The sequence below is a fragment of the Calliphora vicina genome, chromosome 2 (assembly GCF_958450345.1).
Source record: "Calliphora vicina chromosome 2, idCalVici1.1, whole genome shotgun sequence".
In the NCBI taxonomy this organism is placed as follows: domain Eukaryota; kingdom Metazoa; phylum Arthropoda; class Insecta; order Diptera; family Calliphoridae; genus Calliphora; species Calliphora vicina.
Window position 1 is genome coordinate 37,476,253 of NC_088781.1, and position 23,641 is coordinate 37,499,893.

A 23,641-nucleotide genomic window follows, 5' to 3' on the forward strand; every position below is an offset into this window, starting at 1 on the left:
AGTTTGTGACTTCAGTGTTAAAGTACTAACAGTAATATTTGTAGAAAAAATTGAGTTTTAAGATAAATATAATTCAAGTTAAATGGTAATAAATGTAAAAAGTTGGATACCATTACGGTAGTTAACCTGAAATGACCGTTACCGAAATAACTGCAATTACCGTTACCGCTAAAATTCCTTTACCGATACAATCGTAAATACCGTTAACTCTAAATTATTTGAAATATTTCGGGTGGTCATTTGTCTGAGGGCTAGGTGAAATCATGAACCGATATTGTCCAAATAAGCCTTATCAACAGTATTTGTGGAAAATTTCAGCCAGCTAGCTCATTTTGTTTGCGCCCTATCGTGTTTTTAACACAAAGACAGACGGACGGACATGCTAGATCGCCTTATAATCTTATGATCACCCAGATTATATGTGGGCATTTCCTGGAGTAACGAACGTAAGTTCGTACGCTTTTGATGTTTAAAGAATATAGGAAAAAATTTTTCCTAGCATTTTTTTTTGCAATTCGATAGCATTTTGGTAGCTCTATGTTTTGTGCAAAAGATGGATTCCATCGACTTTATGTTTTCATAATGATAGTTATAAACATGTGGTAACGAACGTACGCAAAATATAAGTCAACTTTAGCTGACAGTAGTGAATTGAAAAAATCTGCGAAATGGAACGGATTATTTAAAAGCAATTAATTTATTTTAAAAGTGTACTAATGTAGGTCTCTATCCGATATTTACACAATAAAATATGTCTATTGGTTTTTGTTTAATTGGCTTAAGTACCGGTCGCGAACGTACGAATTTTCCATATGTTTTTTTTTTTTAATTATTATCACCATGAATTTTGTCATAAATATCTTCAAATTATCTTAACAAACAAGTAAGAAATTATGGTCGGTCAAGCCCGACCATATAATACCCTACACTAAGTAATATTTTTCTTTTCAATTTTCGTAGTGGGTCTTATATGGGAGCTATGACCAATTATTGACCGATCACCATGAAATTAGGTCGTGTTATTTGTGTGTTTATGAAAGTTATTTATGTTGAATTTTATGTGTGTACCAATGTTTTTAGGAGATTTATGTACGTTAAAGTACATCGGGACTTATATGGGAGCAATGACTAAAAAACAAATTCACTTGTTGCAATTAAATTGCTCATCAACTATTTTTTGATATCAGCTAAAGCAGGTTTATACGATCGTATTTGATTGCAATTACTTACAGCTTAAACATAAAAAGAGAGGAATATGTTTTATTTATAGGAGATACGTCAAAAAATCATTCTACAAGCAGAGTAGATTATATTTTACTTTTGTTGTTGTTTGAGAAGTGTGATGAAAATGCTTTAGGTAGATGCAGATAATAAAGCTATTTTTGAACTCAAAATTAATTTCTTATCATTTCTCACGTCTATTAAAAAGTCTAAAAAATAAGCCACTTGTGTTTTAAGCTTCACTTCAACAACATTATCTATCGCACACTGCGATGTATTTAAAACATTTAATTATTATTGTGTCCACAATAATGTGTGTGGTGAGAATTTTATTAAATATTTAAATAACTTTCAATATTTGTAATATTGGTGGGATTTTTCTAGAGCTCTTATATGATTAATAGTGAAGGAGAGCAAAATGCGGAAGCAGGACTTATTGAAAGGTGGGTGTGATTTTAAATCTTATATACATAATATAAATACATAAATATATAAAAACAGCATAACCTGTTTTTAGTACATTTTGTATGAATTTTAAAAAACTAAGCATATTTTTTCATAAGCATCATCTTCAGAATGTAGACAGTAAAATGGTGCACTAAACGGTGCATTTTGCTGGACGTAATGGAGTCTGTAGTTGTTGATTGATCTCATCTGTTAAGCCAAAATCGCTAAATAAAATTTTAGCGATTTAGATTGACGTTGTTTTAACGTCAATCTATTCATGATGTCTTGCCAGACTATACAGACTATAACCCCTTCGCAAGTTCTATCGGGCTTAAAAAAAATCCTTATTATTATTTGGTAGTATCGACTAAATTTAGGCTATAATCGAATGATTCGAATATAGCTCCCTTTTTTTCAGTGAAATTTTTTTCACCATTTATTTTCATCAACATTTTTTATTTTTCTTGTAAATTTTTTTTATCTTTAATAGTTATTACTTTAAGATAACTATTAAAGATAAAAAAAATGTACAAGAAAAATAAAAAATACTTAGTTAAAGGTATACAAGATTCGAAACAGCCCAATTTAGCACTCTTACTTATTATTTATGTAATGTATTTCTTAAAAAATATATTTAAACTAGAGATTAAAAATTGGAGAATCGTTTAACAAGATGTATACAATTGAAATTCACAGATTTTTCAACTACTTATATATAAAACATGAACTCGGAATCTAAATAAAAGCCAATCCAAAGAGAATTTAAAATTACCGTAGAACTTAAAATTGTGTATAACCATAAATGAACCCACTATATACCAAGTTTTCACAAATTTGGAAGATGCAAGGTCCTATGCCTTGTCGATAATGTTTGTCTGCCCCCAATACAAAAGGAAAATAAAATATCTAATAATATAGTAAAACAAACCAATGGAATAGGAAGAAGGTTCAACAAATTATTTTTAACAATTACTTTCCTTACAAGATATTGTACTACAGGAAAAAATGTATGAAATGCAAGAAAATTATTCCAACTTATTGGATGAATTAAATACTGTTAAGTTACCGGAGAAAAGGTATCTTGATAATGAAATAAGTTTTATTTAAAACTGGTTTGATAATACTTCTATTTTACATTTTAGTTTGAAGGAAAAGTTCAACGAATTGGATGAAAAGTATTTAGAATTAGTTAAAAATAAAGAAACCGAAACTAAATCTAATAGCGTTTTAAAAAATAAAGAAAAAATTATTTAAATTTACGAGTGAATAACATCACAAAACTTTAAATAATTTTATTAGCGAATTTTTATTTAGAATTTAAAAAAAATGTTCAAGCTTCTATTTTTCATTTTAGACTGTCGAAAATGTACATCGATTTGGAAGAAAAAATTTCTGAAATGGAAGAATATTATTCAAACTTATTGGATGAATTAAATACTGTTAAGATATCGGAGAAAAGGTATTTTGATAATGAAATAAGTTTTATTTAAAACTGGTTTGATAACACTTCTATTTTACATTTTAGTTTGAAGGAAAAGTTCAACGAATTGGATGAAAAGTATTTAGAATTAGTAAAAAATAAAGAAACCGACTGTAAATCGAAAACTTATTTAAATTCTCTAGTGGATAACATCACAAAACAGTAAATAATTTTATTAGCGAATTTTTATTTAGCATTTAAAACAAAAAATGTTCTCGCTTCTATATTATATTTTAGACTGACGGAAAAGTACAACGATTTGGATGAAAAGTATTTGGAATTAATGAAAAATAAAGAAACCGATAGTAGATCTAAAAATGATTTAAGTTCACGTATGGATAACTTCACAAAACAGTAAATTATTTTATTAGTGAATTTTCATTCAGAATTTGAAACAAAAAATGTTATATTTCAGATTGAAAAATTTTTATTTAAAACTGAAGAAAAAGTACATCGATTTGGAAGAAAATTTTTCGGAATTAATGAAAAATAAAGAAACCGACGACAGTAAATTTAAAAATGATTTAAATTCACGTATGGAGTATGTAATTACGGAGTAAATAATTTTTTTTAAGGAATTTTCATACAGAATTTAAAAAAAAAAAATGTTCACGCTTCTATTTTATATTTTAGACTGACGGAAAAATACAACGATTTGGATGAAAAGTATTTAGAATTAATGAAAAATAAAGAAACCGACGACAGCAAATTGAAAAATTATTTAAATTTACGTATGGATAACATCACAACACAGTAAATAATTTAATTAGTGAATTTTCATTCAGAATTTAAAACAAAAAATGTTCACTCTTTTATTTTATATTTTAGACTGACGCAGAAGTACAACGATTTGGAAACCGACGACAGTAAATTGAAAAATGATTTAAATTTACGTATGGATAACATCACATCACAGTAAATAATTTTATTAGCGAATTTTCATTCAGAATTTAAAAAAAAAATGTTCACTCTTTTATTTTATATTTTAGACTGGCGAAAAAGTACAACGATTTGGAAACCGACAACAGTAAATTGAAAAATGATTTAAATTTACGTATGGCTAACATCACATCACAGTATTAGCGAATATTCATTCAGAATTTAAAAAAAAATGTTTACGCTTCTATTTTATATTTTAGACTGACGGAAAAGTACATCGATTTGGATGAAAAATATTTGGAATTAATGAAAAATAAAGAAAACGACCACAGTAAATTGAAAATTTATTTAAATTTACGTATTGATAACATCACAACACAGTAAATAATTTTATAAGTGAATTTTCATTCAGAATTTAAAACAAAAAATGTTCACTCTTTTATTTAATATTTTAGACTGACGCAAAAGTACAACGATTTGGAAACCGACGACAGTAAATTGAAAAATGACTTAAATTTACGTATGGATAACATCACATCACAGTAAAGAATTTTATTAGTGAATTTTCATTCAGAATTTTTAAAAAAAATGTTCACTATTTAATGTTATATTTTAGACTGTCGAAAAAGTACAACGATTTGGAAACCGACGACAGAAAATTGAAAAATTATTTAAATTTACGTATGGATAATATCACATCACAGTAAATAATTTTATTAGCGAATTTTCATTCGGAATTTAGAACAAAAAATGTTCACGCTTCTATTTTATATTTTAGACTGACGGAAAAGTACATCGATTTGGATAAAAAGTATTTGGAATTAATGAAAAATATAGAAACCGACTGTAATTTGAAAAATTATTTATTTTTTTTGGTGGATAATATCACAAAACAGTAAATAATTTTATTAGCGAATTTTTATTTAGAGTTTAAAATAAAAAATGTTCACGCTTCTATTTTTTATTTTAGAGTGACGGAAATGTACATCGATTTGGAAGAAAAGTATTTGGAATTAATGAAACATAGAGAAACCGATAGTAGATCTAGAAATGAGTTAAATTCACGTATGGTTAACGTCACAACACAGTAAATAATTATTTTTACCGAATTTTCATTCAGAATTTTATTTTAATTTATGTTCTAGACTGACGGAAAAGTTCATCGATCTGAAAGAAAAGTATTTCGAATTAATGAAAAATAAAGAAACCGACGACATTAAATTGAAAAATAATTTAAATTCACGTATGGATAGCATCGGAACAGAGTAAATTCAGAATTCAAAATTTAAAACAAAATATGTTCACACTTCTATTTTATATTTTAGATTGAAAGAAAAGTATAATGATTTGGAAGAAAAGCATTTAGTATTAGCAAAAAATATAGAAACCGAAAGTAAATCAAATAAAAATTTAAATTTACGTATGGATAACATCACATCACAGTAAATCATTTTATTAGCAAATTTTAATTCAGAATTTAAAAAAAAAATGTTCATGCTTCTATTTTATATTTTAGACTGACGGAAAAGTACATCGATTTGGATGAAAAGTATTTGCAATTAATGAAAAATAAAGAAACCGACGACAGTAAATTGAAAATTTATTTAAATTTACGTATGGATAACATCACAACACAGTAAATAATAATATTATTAGCGAATTTTCATTCAGAATTTAAAAAAAAAATGTTCACGCTTCTATTTAATATTTTAGACTGACGAAAAAGTACAACGATTTGGAAACCGACGACAGTAAATTGAAAAATTACTTAAATTTACGTATGGATAACATCACATCACAGTAAATAATTTTATTAGCGAATTTTCATTCAGAATTTAAAAAAAAATGTTCACGCTTCTATTTTATATTTTAGACTGACGGAAAAGTACATCAATTTGGATGAAAAGTATTTGGAATTAATGAAAAATAAAGAAACCGACGACAGTAAATTGAAAAATTACTTAAATTTACGTATGGATAACATCACATCACAGTAAATAATTTTATTAGCGAATTTTCATTCAGAATTTAAAACAAAAAATGTTCACTCTTTTATTTTATATTTTAGACTGGCGAAAAAGTACAACGATTTGGAAACCGACGACAGTAAATTGAAAAATGATTTAAATTTACGTATGGCTAACATCACATCACAGTAAATCATTTTATTAGCGAATATTCATTCATAATTTAAAAAAAAAATGTTCACGCTTCTATTTTATATTTTAGACTGACGGATAAGTACATCAATTTGGATGAGAAGTATTTGGAATTAATGAAAAATAAAGAAACCGACCACAGTAAATTGAAAATTTATTTAAATTTACGTATGGATAATATCACAACACAGTAAATAATAATATTATTAGCGAATTTTCATTCAGAATTAAAAAAAAAAATGTTCACGCTTCTATTTAATATTTTAGACTGACGAAAAAGTACAACGATTTGGAAACCGACGACAGTAAATTGAAAAATGATTTAAATTTACGTATGGCTAACATCACATCACAGTAAATCATTTTATTAGCGAATATTCATTAAGAATTTAAAAAAAAAATGTTCACGCTTCTATTTTATATTTTAGACTGACGGAAAAGTACATCAATTTGGATGAAAAGTATTTGGAATTAATGCAAAATAAAGAAACCGACCACAGTAAATTGAAAATTTATTTAAATTTACGTATGGATAACATCACAACACAGTAAATAATATTATTAGCGAATTTTCATTCAGAATTTAAAAAAAAAAATGTTCACGCTTCTATTTAATATTTTAGACTGACGAAAAAGTACAACGATTTGGAAACCGACAACAGTAAATTGAAAAATGACTTAAATTTAAGTATGGATAACATCACATCACAGTAAATAATTTTATTAGCGAATTTTCATTAAGAATTTAAAACAAAACATTTTCACACTTCTATTATATATTCTAGATTGAAGGAAAAGTTCATCGATTTGGATGAAAAGTATGCAGAATTTAAAAATTATTTAAATTTGCGTATGGATAACATCAATACAGAGTAAATAAATAATAAAGTTAATTTTCATTCAGAGCTTTAAACAAAAAATGTTCATGCTACTATTTTATATTATAGACAGAAGGAAAAGTACAACAATTTGGAAGAAAATTATTTAGAAATAGTAAAAAATAAGGAAACAGAAAGGAAATCAAATGGTGATTTAAATTTATGTATGGATAACATCACAATACAGTAAATAATTTAATTAGCTAATTTTATTTCAGAACTTAAAACTAAAAATTGTTTTCTAGATTATCGAACTGCATAGCTTACGAAGCCTACGAAAAGAAATCATTATTTGATGTACGTATTGCCAACCGGACTCAGAACCAACAGATTGCAAAGCAGCTACCAAGTGCACTCATAAGAGCGGTTATTACAAAATATATTTACCTGGAAATAAGGCAAAACAAATTATGGTATTTTGTGACATGGTAATTGCTGGTGGTAATTGGATGCATATTTTAAGACGAATTGATGGTTCGGAAAATTTTACACGTCCTTGGTCTGACTATGTACATGGATTTGGTAATGTGGAGGGCGAGTACTGGATAGGTTTGGAAGATCTAAATGCCCTCACTAACAAAAATGGTCGACAGGCATTATATGTTCATTTAGAGAAGGCTTCAGGGTTGTCTAGTTATGCTTTGTATGATAACTTTTTAGTAGGAGATGTCACTGAAACATACAAACTAAAATCTTTAGGCACATACGATGGATCAGCTGTAGATGCGATGTCGCAATTTTTAAATAAAAAATTTAGCACCTTCGACAACGATAATGACGAATTGAAATCTGGCAATTGTGCTGAGAATAGAAAAGGCGGATGGTGGTATAATGCATGTGGATTTGCGTAAGTTATTTAGTTTACAATTTTTGTTAAATAATTTTCACTATTAATGGTTACCAACAACTTAAATTTCAGAGAACCTACTGGTATTTATAGAAAAACCGTTGGTGTAAGATGGGAAAACGAGAAACCAAAAACATATTTTTCTAAAATCATGTATTTTATGATACGAAGTTTTTAAATTTTTTAGTTAAGTTTTAACAAAATATATGATTTTTTTTAACAAAAATAAATACTACTTGCTGCCCCACATGTGTGTTATTTATCGAAATTTAATAGAATGTTTCGCTTTTAAATTTAATTTATTTATGCTGAATTTTATATCTTTAAAAATATAAGTGATAATTTTTTAGATTTGTATGGGAACTCTGAAAAATTGTGAATGCCCACGTCATGAATAAGAGGTCCATGCGCAATTGTGATTAAACGTTTATTTTGTACTGCACTTTTTTGTTAGTAATTCGTACAAACTGGTTTTACACAAATTGTGTTAGTATAATTCTCATACAGTTTATTTTCTTTTTGCTTAAGTATACTGACATCCCATGTAACCTAGCGTGATATCAATTGTTACTTTAGTGTCTCTAAGTAATCTAGAGTGTAGTCACTCTAAACATTTATTTTGTACTGCACTTTAGAATGTAGTAATTTTTCCAACCAGAATTAATTCTGGTTACACTAGTTTACAAGGTTTATGCTCATGAATTGAAACATATGGGGATTTGTGTATATAGGTCTTCTAACTTCGGAAAAAATATTAAAAAAAATCCTGGACGTCAAACTTTTGAGATATTTATTTAAAACGAAACATATAAAAATTTACATTAAATTAGGACATAAAAAATTAAATGTGAAGTGTTTTAGTCCCCTTTTTATAATTATTTTCATTTGTCTCCCTCACGACAATCCAACAGTAGTCTCCTAGCATATTCTGATCCCAAAAACCTTGATAATTCCTCTCGAAAAACTTCAAATCTTGATGGAAACGCTCTCCATGTTCGTCACTCATGTGTCCGAGTTTTTCCGGGAAAAAATCCACATGAGAATGTAAAAAAGTGAATTTTGAAGGACATATTTACACCCATCAGTTCAAAATTATGTAATAAATTCGCAACAATATCATTGTAATTTTGACTTTTCTTATTCCCCAAAAATTCTTGAACAACAAGTTTAAAAGAATTCCATGCTGCATTTTCAACATCGATTAACAGACACATAAATTTGGTATCAACCAAAATTTTTCTTATTTCAGGACCCACAAATATCCCTTCTTTTAGTTTAGCCTCAGAAAGACTCGGGAACACGCTGCATAAATATTGAAATGCTGGTTTTGTCTTATCTAAAGCTTTTTCGAAATTTTTTAATGTAAATAAGCATTTTGCAGTGTTTGTGTTATAGGAAAACCTCGATTTGATTGAATAATTTTTCCGCAAATAAAACAAAAATGGTATGGGTTTATTTTAAACTTTTTAGAAGACATTTTAAAATAGTACTTACTTTAGAGTTTTGTATTTAATAGCGATTTATTAACGTTTATCTACAGGAAAGATGTACTTTTAAATAGTATTTATTTTATTCCCGTTATTTTTTTTTGGAATTTGTCAAAAGAATACAACTCTGAATGTATCTAGTAGCTTCGCCAGAGTGTTGAGTACCCAAAAACGATGTAAATACTTAATTACTACAATTCGGTACACTACAGTATGCATTAGTAGTATTCAGGGCAGGTGAAAAATAAAAACCCATATATCTCAAATTTTTGACGTATAGGTGGGAAACAAAAAATGGTCAATTAACTAGCGTCCCTAGCTCTTCTCAAAAATATAAGTTTCATTCCATGAGCAAACAAAAATTTTTGATTTGTAAACTTGTGTTATTATTGGACTGTCTATGATATGTCTCTGTAACAGACTTTTTGAGGTCACTTGGTACCCGTTCATGTTAAAATAACTAGTTATGTAGTTGATCAAGTAACAAGTTTTCCATTTAAATTGATTCATTGATTCTATTATCTTATGATTCACTATATATTTAGTCTATCCAATATTAGTTTCTAATGTAATAAATGGTACATTATATATTTCTTATTTGCTAACCTTAATGTCAATTGTAATAAAATATAATTATGTATATATACATTATTTTGATAGATATCCCACTATGCGACCAAATAGGTCTTAAAGGAAAAGACCTAAGCTTTGTTTTGAGCAAAAAAAAAATTTTTTAAAAAATGATCCATATTGGAAAAAATTTCGATTTTGCAAAAAAATTTCAAAAATTGTATTTCGTGAGTTACAAAATATTTATTTTGATAGATATCCCACTCGCATCCCACTAAGGGACCAAATAGGTCTTAAAGAAAAAGACCCAAGCTTTTTTTTTGAGGCCGTGCCGAATCTTAAATACCCTCCACCTAAATATGATGGTATAACAACTGAAATGATATAACAATTGTTAGAAAGACTAGTCTACGCAGAAGATATTTTATTTCAAATGTACAAAAAATTTTATATAATTCTGCAATTTATAATTGAAATTAATATTAGAACGTGCGAAATTTAACAATTTATATACTTAATAATTAGTTAATACGTTTGGATCAACATTTTTCCCTTTTAACCTCAAGTAAAGAAACAGAGTATAAAAAGGGTATACAAATATATTTAGACAAATTTCAAAATATTTGGTTGTGCGACTTATGTGGGAGCTATGACCTATTATGATTCGATTGTCATAAAATATTTAAACGTGATTTTTATGTATTTATATGAGAGCTGTGGCCAATTATGGACCAATATTCACAAAATTCAGTATTATGATTTATGAATTCAAATTACTAATCTGTATACTATTTTGGTTTAATATATGGATGCTATGACCTATTATGGTCCTAAGTATTTAAGGGCTATTTTTGTAGAATTTCATATAAACAACGCTATTAACAAGAGTGGACCTTATATGGGAGCTATGCCGAATTATGGACCAATATTTAAAAAATCTTGTAGTACGATTCTTGGATACAAATTACTAAACGGTGTAAAATTTTGGTTCAGTATAGATTTTTATCCCGATAACATTTAAATGCATGAATCTACCAAGTTGAAACTTTCCACTAATATTTTCTAGTTATATGAAATATAAAATTAATAAAATCGATTGAGCCAGATAAATGCTTTTAAACAAAATGCACAACAATTGGAGCCCGTTTATATTGCTAGTGCTATATGTATAAGATTAGGCATTGACGAATATTTGATCTTCTGACTAGATCCGAAAAAAACTACATGTGTATTCTATCGAATCATTCAAGTGGCAACAAATTCAGTTGTTGCAATTAAATTGCTCATCAACTATTTTTTGATATCAGCAAAAGCAGATTTTCATAATCATATTTGATTACAATTACGTACAGCTTAAACATAAAAAGAGCGGAATATGTGTTATTCATAGGAGCTAAAGTCATTCTACAAGCTGAGTAGATTAAATTTTACTTTTGTTATTGTTTGCTACAAATGCTTTAGGTAGATGCAGATAATAAAGCTATTTATAAACTGAAATTAGTTTCATATCATTTCTCACGTCTATTAAAAAGTCCCAAAAATAAGCCACTTGTGTTTTAAGCTTCACTTCAACAACATTATATATCGCACACTGCGATGTATTTAAAACATTTAATTATTATTGTGTCCACAATAATGTGTGTGGTGAGAATTTTATTAAATATTTAAATAACTTTAAATATTTTTAATATTTTTGCGATTTTTCTAGAGCTCTTCTATGCTTGATTTAGAAATAAAATATAAAACTCCTGCCACAATACAACGAATTTATGATAGGTGCGTCTGATTTTAACAAATCTTGTACAAATATATAAAAACAGTATAAACTGTATTATTTTATGGATTCTAATAAACAAAGCTTAATTTTTTAGTGTTTTAGGCAAGCAAAACACTCGTTCTACAAGCATTAAAATGGCGAATTTCCAATCCCAACCGGGTAAGTATGAAATAATTGTGTTTTGGATTCTTGGCTTGTATTGAACATATCTAATAGACACAAAAAACAGTTTGAATCAATACAAATTGTAGGTTCTCCAATATTTCAAAATTCTCTATTGTTTGGTTTTCTCGAAGTGTTTTCAAAATATCATTTCAAAATACCTCAAGTGAAATTGATGATAACATTTGAACTGATAGTCTGATTTTGAGTATCATATTTTAGTTAATAAATCGTTGTTTTATTTCTAGAAATTCTTTTATGTATTTTCACCTATGTATAAGGCTTTTGTTATATAAAATTCAGAATTTAAAATGGGGAAATATTCATTTGCATATTTGTGTATATTTTTATAAATAGTTGAACAATTTTATAAATTTTTGGGAATTAGCTATTATAATGTGTCATCAAAAAAAAAAAACAGTTCGGACAATAACAGAATAATAATAAGGATATGTCGAAATTCATTTCTTTTTACCCTTTACCCTTGTTGAAATCAACTTTCGGTAGCACCCAAATAACTTACATAAGTGTACGTCACTATATCCGTTATAGTCCAACTTAGGTTGCTACTTAAAATCGAGTTGGCCAAGTCTCCAAGACATAGTACAAAAATAAACAAAAAAAAAATCTGTCAAAATGGCAAAAACAATATTTTCCATAGATAACATCGCTTATAAGCGAATGAAACCTAATCTGTGTTTCATTAATCCCACTTCTATACAAACGATGACTCAACAACAAGTCGAACGAAAACTAACAAGTTTCTATACTGAATTCGGTTTCACTATTTTCGACTTTTTGAACACAAATGTCAAACCCAGTGAACTCTGTCGATATAGATTAATTCAATTTTATTCCACTTTTATTTTCTTGTGAGATAGAGGAACGGATGGAGGAAAACAAAAATTGATTTGTCAAAATTATCTTAAAATACACACAGTTACAAAAGTTTACGTTCGATCGACTTTTTGGGCTTTTTTTAAAAAAAATCTATATATTTAAAAATACAAATCCTGACTCATTCATTTACTCACTCCCTCATGACTGATGAGCCAGGGAATGAGTGAGTGAGTGAATGAATGAGTCAAGCCTTGTATTTTAAAATATATAGATTTTTAAAAAAAAAACCAAAAAGTCGATCGTACGTATACTTTAGTAACTGTGTGTAAGTTAGATTGATTGAAATTGTTTTATTAATCATTCGCTTAAGATAAATATAAAAGATTGTCACAATAAACTTTTTTAAAATCTTTTCCCAAAAATTATCAATAGTCATGTCAAGTTTTTTCAAGGTTTTTGCTTGAAAAATAAGTAGATATACATACATAGTTTATGTAATAGAATTTACTTATTAGTTCATTTAATATTGGGGAATCGGCTAACATGTTGTGTACAACTAAAACTGACAGATTTTTCAACATTCTTATATAAAACATGAACTCGGAACTTAAATAAAAGCCAATCCAAAGAGAATTTAAAATTGCCTTAGAATTTAAAATTTTGTATAACCATAAAATTTAAAAATTTGGATGATGTCAGGAAGATGCCTTGTCGAAAATGTTTGTCTTCCTCCAATACAAAAGGAAAATAATATCATTGATATGTATAACAAGCGAGCAAAGAAAACGAATAGGTAGAGGTTCAACAAATTATTTTTAACTATAACTTTCTTTACAAGAAAATTCACTACAGGAAAAACTGTCAGAAATGCAAACAAATTATTCAAACTTATTGGATGAATTAAATACTGTTAAGTTATCGCAGAAAAGGTATCTTGATAATGAAATAAGTTTTATTTAACATTATGTAGTTGGATAACATTTCTATTTTACATTATAGTTTGATGGAAAACCACATCGATTTGGAGAAAAAGTATTTCGAATTAATAAGAAACAAAGAAGACAACAGCAAATCTAAGAATTACTTAAATTTACGTATGGATAACTTCACATCACAGTAAATAATTTTATTAGCGAACTTTCATTCGGAATTTAAAACCAAAAAATGTTCACGCTTCTATTTTATATTTTAGACTGATGGAAAAATACAACGATTTGGATGAAAAGTATTTGGAATTAATGAAAAATAAAGAAACCGACAGTAAATTGAAAAATGATTTAAATTCACATATGGATAACATCGCAACGGAGTAAATAATTTTTTTTAAGGAATTTTCATTCAGAATTTAAAACAAAAAAATGTTCACGCTTCTATTTTATATTTTAGATTGAACATTGATTTGGATGAAAAGTATGCAGAATTTAAAAATGATTTAAATTTACGTATGGATAACATCACAACAGAGTAAATAATTTTATTAGTTAATTTTCATTCAGAACTTTAAACAAAAAATGTTCACGCTTCTATTTTATATTTTAGACTGATGGAAAAGTACAACGTGTTGGAAGAAAATTATTTAAAAATAGTAAAAAATAAAGAAACCGAAAGGAAATCAAATAGTGATTTAAATTTATGTATGGATAACATCACAATACAGTAAATAATTTAATTAGCTAATATTCATTCACAACTTAAAACGAAAAATTGCTTTCTAGATTATCGAACTGCATAGCTTACGAAGCCTACGAAAAGAAATCATTATTTGATGTACGTATTGATCAGCTACCAGAATTTAAAAAAGAGCACTGCCAACCGGACTCTGAACCAACAGATTGCAAATCAGCTACCAAGTGCACTCATAAGAGCGGTTATTACAAAATATATTTACCTGGAAATAAAGCAAAACAAATTATGGTATTTTGTGACATGGAAATTGCTGGTGGTAATTGGATGCATATTTTAAGACGAATTGATGGTTCGGAAAATTTTACACGTCCTTGGTCTGACTATGTACATGGATTTGGTAATGTGGAGGGCGAGTACTGGATAGGTTTGGAAGATCTAAATGCCCTCACTAACAAAAATGGTCGACAGGCATTATATGTTCATTTAGAGAATGCTTCAGAGGTGACTGGTTATGCTTTGTATGATAACTTTTTAGTAGGAGATGTCACTGAAATATACAAACTAAAGTCTTTAGGCACATACGATGGATCAGCTGTAGATGCGATGTCGCAATTTTTAAATAACAAATTTAGCACCTTCGACAACGATAATGACGAATTGAAATCTGGCAATTGTGCTGAGAATAAAAAAGGCGGATGGTGGTATAATGCATGTGGATTTGCGTAAGTTATTTAGTTTACAATTTTCACTATTAATGGTTACCAACAATTTAAATTTCAGAGAACCTACTGGTATTTATCGAAAAACCGATGGTGTGAGATGGGAAAACGAGAAATCAGTAACATATTTTTCTAAAATCATGTATTTTATGATACGAAGTTTTTAAATATTTTAGTTAACTTTTAACAAAATGTATGATTTTTTTTTTAACAAAAATAAATTCTACTTACTTGTTTGTATCAGCCCTACATGGTTGTTATTCATCGAAATTTAATAGAATGTTTCGCTTTTAAATTTAACATATTTATGTTAAATTTTGTATCTTAAAAAATAAGTTTTAAGCGATTTATGAAAAATTGTCTGAAAAATTTTGAATGTCCAGAATTTGATAAAGAAAATTATTGAAAAGTATTCAACAATTGTCGCTAAATAATCTATAGAGTAGTCGCTTTAAACGTTAATAATTTAAACTAATTTTATTGTTTTTAAGATATCTAACAAATTTCTAAAAAAATGTATAATAAATTTATACTATCTGAAAGTCTAACTTTTCATAAAATATTTTAAATAAAATTTTTGATACCGAGTGGACCAGGTCCATCCAAAAAACGCATGTTTTGTATGTAAAATTCAATTTTAGGATAAAATTCCTCAAATCGCATGTCGATATCATAATATAGTAACCCGTTTTAGATGATCAAATATGTTCTTAAATACTTTGTAAAGAGTTCCGATAACCTTGCCCCTGGTATGGATAATATAGACAAAAAAACTAAAAAAATCCATTTTTGGGATTTTTCAAAACTTTTTTGGGAATCCTGATAATAAATTTAAAAATTTGTTTTCATTTTTGCATTTTCAATAGATAAATTGCGACCTTTACTTTGCGCACAAGGTTTACATGAACATACAACCAGCCCAAGGACCAAGCCTATTGAAACTGGCTGAAATCGGTAGATTATTTCACGTAGCCCCCATATAAATGTCCTCCCGAAATTGGACTTTATAGGTCATAATTGTTTAATTTATATATGTATCTACACAGATTTGGCTCCAAATAAGTTTTGTATATGGGGGATTTCACGTCAAGTGAACCAACTTTAAAAAAAATTTTGAAAACAAGGCCCATTTTGGAAAAACGTTCGAATAAGAGAGCTATATTCGGCAATGCCGAATCTTATATACCCTTCACCAAATTATACTTCAAAATACAAATTTTAAATATTTTTAGGTAAACAAAATTTATTTTTTTTCCCAAAGTTGTTTTTTTAATTTTTTGGAAAAAACGTGTTTTTCGAATTGTTAATTTAAATTTTTTTTTCTAAATTTCTTAAATTTAAATTTTTTTTATCAATTTTAAAATTATTTTTTTTAAATTAAAAAAAAAAATTTTGGGTTTTTTTAAAAAATATTGTTTTCGGGTTTTTAAACCCATTGTAGGTCCATCTTACAATGGTTTTATATACGTAAAGGTCTTTGAAATATCTATCATTAGATATCCATATTGTCTATATTAATGACTTAGTAATCCAGATATAGGTAAAAATAGGGCAAAAATCGTGTTTGTCCTGGTTTTTTCCTCATATCTCAGTCATTTGTGGACCGATTTTGCTGATTTTAAATAGGAAACTTCTCGAAAGTATGATAGAATTATTGAAAATTTGGATCCCGAAGATATCTGGTGTTTTCAGAAAATTGATTTCAACAGACAGACGGACATGGCTTAATCGACCGCTATCTATAAGGATCCAGAACTTATATACTTTATAGGGTCGGAAAATTATATTGTGGAAATTACAAACGGAACCCTTCACGAAAGTGAAGGGTATAAAAAGGGCCATTTTGAAAAAAAAAGTCAAAAAAGTTTTTGATTTCGGGAAAAAAATATTAAAATTTTTTTTATTTTTTTTTTAAATATTTTTTTTTCGAAAGATTGAAGAAATAGCTATTTAAACTAGTTGGGACACATTCAGCTAAGAACAATAGGTAGTAAGTTACATGGATGAGAAAAATCACATGTTTGGCCAAAATGTCAAATTTTGACCCCCTCTAACTCCGAGAGTTCTTGACCGATCTTGTTGAAAAATTGTGTCTTAATTACTATCCAATAGGTCTATCCTTGGTGCAAATTTCGGATCGGAAGACATCGATTTTAAAAGTGGGTTCACTTGACGTGAAATCCCCCATATACGAAATTCATGTCAAAAAATTTTGTTACGATCGGTCCATAATTAGTCATAGCTCCCATATAGACCCTCTTCCGAAAATCACTTTAACGTGCATAATTCTCTTAAAAATATTGGTATATAAAATTCAACATAAATAATTTTCATATAGACATAAATCACACTACTTAATTTCATGGTGATCGGTCCATAATTGATCATAGCTCCCATAGAAGGCCCAGTTCCGAAAATCACTCACGAATATAAATTATTGATATTTTAAAAGAAAAATGTTTTTGCTTATTTACTTAGTGTAGGGTATTATATGGTCGAGCTTGACCGACCATACTTTCTTACTTGTTTTTTATGAATTTCTATATTCGGAAGTTCTTAATGAAAGACTTTTTATATTATATAAATAAAACTATAGAGCGAAAAAGATTTACAGACACTCAAAGTTAAGTTGTAAAAATATCAAAGGTTACACAAATACCAACAGTAAACTCTAATTCAAAACCTTTAAAAGTAAACATATTATGTTTGCATCCTAAACATACTAAGGGTACACATATAGAAACTTAACAATTAATGGTTATTTGTAAGGTTAAATGGTTGTAAATAATACAATATGTTTGCATAGTTATCATTATTTAGTTGTTTGAAAAATAATTCTGTTACAGTGATCCAGTGATATTGTTATAAAGAATACAGTGTAGTTGTCGTAACCATGTTTTTTCTCTGGGTCTACAAGCAGATCAGATTAGCTTTATTGTCGTTAACGTTTCAGATGTGTGTCGTAAAATGTGATCGTATAAAGGCAATACTGTTGCAAAAAGCATTCCTGTTAATTCGTTAGTTAAATGCTGATAACAGAATTATTTTTAAACGGAAATTAGTTTCTTATCATCTCTGATTTTTTTGTTAATTATTCATCATGAATGCAATTCGAAATATGTCTCAAAAATATGCCATTTGAGAATTAACCTTCACTTCAACAACATTACTACGATGTATTTAAATTACTTAATTATTATTGTGTCCATAATAATGTGTGGTGGGGTGGTAAGAATTTTATTAAATGTTAAAATAATTTTCAATATTTGTAATTTTGGTGTGATTTTTTTCCAGAGCTCTGAGATGAACACTGTCGAAGAAATGTATTTGAATTTTTTTGTTCAGATAGAAAGTGTTAAAAAATCTATTGATATATTGAAGGTACGACTGGATGCTGTAAGTGAAAAGTGAGTTTAATTTTAACGAATCTAGGTTAAATATTCAAATTTAAAAAAACAAGAAAAATTGATTATGATAGAAGTACACATTTTATAAAAAGTTGTTAAACAAATATATGTATATGGGGGATTTCATGTCAATGGAACCAATTTTTGATTTTGTTTTTGGCAAATTCAAAAAAGGGACCATTTTGTAAAATTTTTTTGCGAAATTTTTTATTAATATTTTTTTTTTCGAAAGATTGATGAAATAGCTATCTAAAATATTTGGCACACATTTTGCTAAGAACAATAGGTAATAAGTTACACGTCAAATTTTGGCACCCTCTAACTCAGAGAGTTCTTGAACGATCTTGATGAAAATTTCATCCCGATGTGAAGATAACGATTTCAAAAGTTTGTTCACTTGACATGAAATCCCCCATATAAGTATGTATGTACATAATACTGACTACATATTTCTGATTTTTAAGAAATCCCAGTGATGGTGGCTCGTTTATAGATAACAAATTTCAAGCTCAGGTTATTGAAAACTTAGGTGCTGTTAAACAATATCTTGATGTTTTAAATACTCGTTTGGATCCATTGACAGATAAGTAAGCAATCATACAAATTATGTACATTTATACAATTTAAAACAATGCTACTTTTCAGTTCTAAAAACAAACAGCAATATGTGGATAAACAATCGTTTGATGATTTAAAAACTCAATTGAACAGTAAAATTGAAAAATTAGAATCCCAGCAGAGTAAGTAATAATTTAACTGCTTGCTTGCATTTCCAATTATCTTTTCTAATTTCTATAATATTTGGCAAACCATTTCTCCATATCCATATAAAATTTAAGAATCTCCTTAAAATGTGGGTTTTAAATAGCTAACATTAACGATAATAACGAACTGATAGACTCATTTTTAATAATATATTAAAGCTAATGAATCTTACCATTGTGTTCTGTAATTTATGATAACAAAACTAAAAATTATAAAACTATTGCATGGAAATTGTTATTTCAAACTTTTTTTTTAATTTTTTCATTATCATAATCAAAAAGGATCAACTAGTCAATTAACTACTTATGTAGCTAGTAGGATATTCATTCGACTAATGATCGTTCGATTAATCGAATAATTTCTTACGAATAATTATTCGAAGAATTTAAAAATTACCATTTTCGAATAACGAATAATTCGAACAATTTTATGTAGAATAATCGAATAAAACGAATAAATGTTCATATATATTTAAATTTATTAAATTGCTTAAAATTTTTCATAATTTCAAATTTAAATAAGTAATAATGACTGACAAACATTGTATTTTTTCTGAAATTCGACAAATAACTAACGACAAAGGGACTTTCGATCACTGTAGATGAGTGTTTCGATAGCTCCTTCTATAAAAATATAAATATTACTGCAAGAAGTTACAATTCTAAAAACAAATCTTTCAAAATTTTTAACTTAGGACTTGAACCAATGAAAATAAAAGGTACGAAATAAAATATTTGTTATTTAGCTGGCGAAATATTAGAAGAACGCAATTAATAATCAAAATATTAATTTAGATTAAAGTGGAGTTGAATGTGATGGATAATGTGATTTTTAAACGGTCGTCGAAAGTGATATTAAGGATGACATTTATAATGATTATATTGAAATAGATGAAGGCCATGATCTTAAAATATATGTATATAAGTGATGTTATTAACCGCGTACGTAAGTGTTTCAAAATATTTAATAAATCGAATGATAAATACAAATATTACAAACTAACGTAACGTGCAAGAAAATCATGAAAATCTTTGTTTAATATGGTAATACATTTTTATCGTATTTGTAAATGCGTCATCATGCACTGCCTAACTTCAAATTAGCCACGTTCACTGGCAATGATATCAAACTTTGGACAGATTCCCTTTATTGTGTAATTTCCCAAGACCACATTATTAAGCAAAGATTCGGCAACGTTGATAGAGCTTGATGTATAATACAATATGTTATAAATAATTTAGAAATAGTGAATAATTAACTTAATAAGGAATAATTAAAACCCGAATTAATGAACGACATTAAAAAGTTCTTAATACGTTTATATTGTATTTGAATTCAGGATCATGTCCAACTAGCTCAAACTTTTTAAAGCATAGCTCCAAAACGGAAACTAAATGGTTTGCTTCTACAAAACAATTGTATATTGTTCGGGAGTTAATCTGATCAGAATATTTCTGTTGAAAATTTAATGATGGACTTTGTTTTTGAATGTTTTTTAACATTATCAATACTTGAATTGTTAACTTTAACGTTATTTTTTGTTTTTCTTTAACAATAAAATATTAAAAAGCCGACATCAAAACTTCATTCTTTACTTTTTAAAAAAATTTCAATTATTCGAATAATTCGATTAATTTTAAATTATTATTATTATTCGAACAAGTTAAAACCACTTATTCGAATTATTCGTTTTATTCGAACAAGAGAAAAATCGAATAATTCGAATACCCTAGTAGCTAGCTGTCACACTAACTGATGGATAAAATCACTAACTAGTTCGGAACAGTCAATTAAATGTATTCATAACAAAAAAGAACACTACTATGTACCAAGTTGTCACAAATTTGGAAGATATAAGGACCGATGCCTTGTCGAAAATGTTTGTCTCTCCCAACAAAAAAAAAAAGAAATAATGGATATAGTAAAACAAGCATGCAACCGAATGGATGAAAGATTCCCAAAATTATTTTTAACATTTACTTTCTTTACAAGAAATTTTAGTACAGGAAATATCAGAAATGAAAGGAAATTATTCAAATTTATTGGATGAATTAAATACTGTAACGTTATCGGAGAAAAGGTATCTGATCGTGAAATAATTAAAATTAATTCAAAATTGTTTTAATCACACTTCTATTTTATATTTTAGATTCAAGGAAAAGTACATCGATTTGGAAGAAAAGTATTTAGAATTAGTAAAAAATAAGGAAACCGAAAGTAAATCAAATAATGATTTAAATTTACGCATTGATCACATCACAACACAGTAAATAATTTTATTAGTGAATTTGCCTTCAGAATTCAAAACAAAATTAATTGCTTTCTAGATTATCTAAATTTATAGCTTCCGAAGCCTACGATAAGAAACCATTATTTGATGTACGTATTGATCAGTTACCAGAATTTAAAAAAGAGCACTGCCAACCGGACTCTGAACCAACAGATTGCAAAGCAGCTACCAAGTGCACTCATAAGAGCGGTTATTACAAAATATATTTACCCGGAAATAAAGCAAAACAAATTATGGTATTTTGTGACATGGAAATTGCTGGTGGTAATTGGATGCATATTTTAAGACGCTTTGATGGTTCGGAAAATTTTACACGACCTTGGTCTGACTACGTAAATGGATTTGGTAATGTGGAGGGCGAATACTGGATAGGGTTGCAGAATTTAAATGCTCTCATCAAAAATAATGGTCGGCAGCTATTATATGTTCATTTAGAGAGTGCTTCTGGGGTGTCTAGTTATGCCTTGTATGATAACTTTTTAGTAGGAGATGCCACGGAAATATATAAATTAAAATCTTTAGGCACATATGATGGCTCGGCTGTAGATGGTATGTCATATTATACGGGTGAAAAATTTAGCACCATCGATTATGATAATGATTCGACTGAATCAAATTGTGCCAAGATTTTAAAAGGCGGATGGTGGTATGATAATTGTGGATATGCGTAAGTTATTTAATTTAGAATTGCTATTAAACAATATTCCCAGCTAATCGTTATAACTTACATTTCAGACAACCTACTGGTCTATATGGATCAGCCGGTGTAAGGTGGGACAGTAAGGAGTCAAGAGTATATAATTGTAAAATCATGTATTTTATGATACGAAGTTTTTAAAAATTTTATATACATACATATGTAATACATATGTATGTATGTTTAAACAAAATTTGTCAATATCATTTAGGTAAAAAATAAAAATTCAATGTGAATGTTCAGCATTAAAATTGTGTTATTATAAATGGTTTCGATTTTATGTTTTTGTGAAGCTATGTTTCGAGATTCTTACTATTTATTATAGTTGTGCAGATATTCGATAATAAATATTTACTCGGTATGTGAGGGCCAAGCCAACTTTTTTCAGACACTGACAGCAAGTAATTTGAACAAAGTTTTAAGGCTCTCGAAATTACTGTTATTCGGATATTGTAAAACAACTAATTACTTGGTTTCACCCATTTTGATTTCATTTAAAAAATAACTCATGCCAAGTTTTAGAGGATTTAACAGTTACAATTCTCCAGATATTCAATAACAACTATCTAGTGTATAGTGGAGAGACAATCCCGCCCGTTTTCATCCAAACTACGTATAATAATAAGGAAGTGATTCAGACTAAATTTGAAGATATTCGAAATAATATTTCTCTAGATATTCAAAAATAACTATACTTTGTATGGGAGGTTGTTCCGATACCGCCCATTTTTAACCAAACTTCGTGTAGTAATAGGAAATTGATTTGTAGAAAGCAGAAAGACTTTAGTATTTATAATTCTCCAGATACAGTGCAATCGCCATAATATGAACTAATTAAAACCAGGCCAGTTCATTTTTACAAGATTGTTCATATTTGCGATTGGCATCTAATTCCCATCTACAAACATTTTTCCCAAACAAACAGCCAGTGAAATCACCAAATTATTATGCAGTTGAATTGGAATTTAGCCACTACCTTGTTGATTTAGATATCAACTCTGTGAAGATAGATAAAATCCGTTAAAAAAACAAAAATAAGCTGTTCATATTTTAAAGGTTTTGCACTAAGTTCATATTTTAGATTAGCCATGGAAGTAAAATAGTGTTCATATTTTGGGGTGTTCATATATTAGGGTCTTCATATTATCGCGACTGCACTGTATTTGAAAATAGCTGTTTTCTCTGAATGGGGTTGCCACGCCCACTAATCCAATTGCGTCCGTTTTCAACTGAACTACGTACAATGGTAACCAAATAAATCGTGTAATCTGTTGAACCTCTCACTAATACAGTTCACACCATACTGGCTAAAAACTGTTTACTTTGTATAGGACGCTTTATAGTTCCTTCTAGGTACAAATCAGACGTTTTGCCGTAGACTTCAAACAAA

General features: G+C 28.0%; 3 protein-coding genes across 3 annotated transcripts; all 3 read left to right on the forward strand.

The window, feature by feature from the left end:
- Positions 1–1,464: 1,464 nt before the first annotated feature.
- On the forward strand, positions 1,465–14,060 carry LOC135950391 (uncharacterized). Its single transcript, XM_065499938.1, has 6 exons — positions 1,465–1,541; positions 11,677–11,744; positions 11,840–11,904; positions 13,586–13,676; positions 13,747–13,863; positions 13,940–14,060. The coding sequence occupies exons 1-6, from the start codon at positions 1,494–1,496 to the stop codon at positions 14,058–14,060; spliced, it is 510 nt and encodes a 169-aa protein (XP_065356010.1). The 5' UTR covers positions 1,465–1,493.
- An 84-nt stretch (positions 14,061–14,144) lies between these two features.
- On the forward strand, positions 14,145–15,362 carry LOC135951519 (angiopoietin-related protein 2-like). Its single transcript, XM_065501181.1, has 4 exons — positions 14,145–14,211; positions 14,287–14,403; positions 14,463–15,095; positions 15,154–15,362. The coding sequence occupies exons 1-4, from the start codon at positions 14,192–14,194 to the stop codon at positions 15,257–15,259; spliced, it is 876 nt and encodes a 291-aa protein (XP_065357253.1). The 5' UTR covers positions 14,145–14,191; the 3' UTR covers positions 15,260–15,362.
- A 2,879-nt stretch (positions 15,363–18,241) lies between these two features.
- Positions 18,242–22,502, forward strand: LOC135951284 (angiopoietin-related protein 1-like). Its single transcript, XM_065500901.1, has 8 exons — positions 18,242–18,320; positions 18,387–18,499; positions 18,964–19,086; positions 19,145–19,239; positions 21,257–21,344; positions 21,414–21,530; positions 21,592–22,221; positions 22,290–22,502. Exons 1-8 carry the CDS (start codon positions 18,267–18,269, stop codon positions 22,390–22,392), a joined length of 1,323 nt encoding a protein of 440 aa, XP_065356973.1. The 5' UTR covers positions 18,242–18,266; the 3' UTR covers positions 22,393–22,502.
- Positions 22,503–23,641: the final 1,139 nt, after the last annotated feature.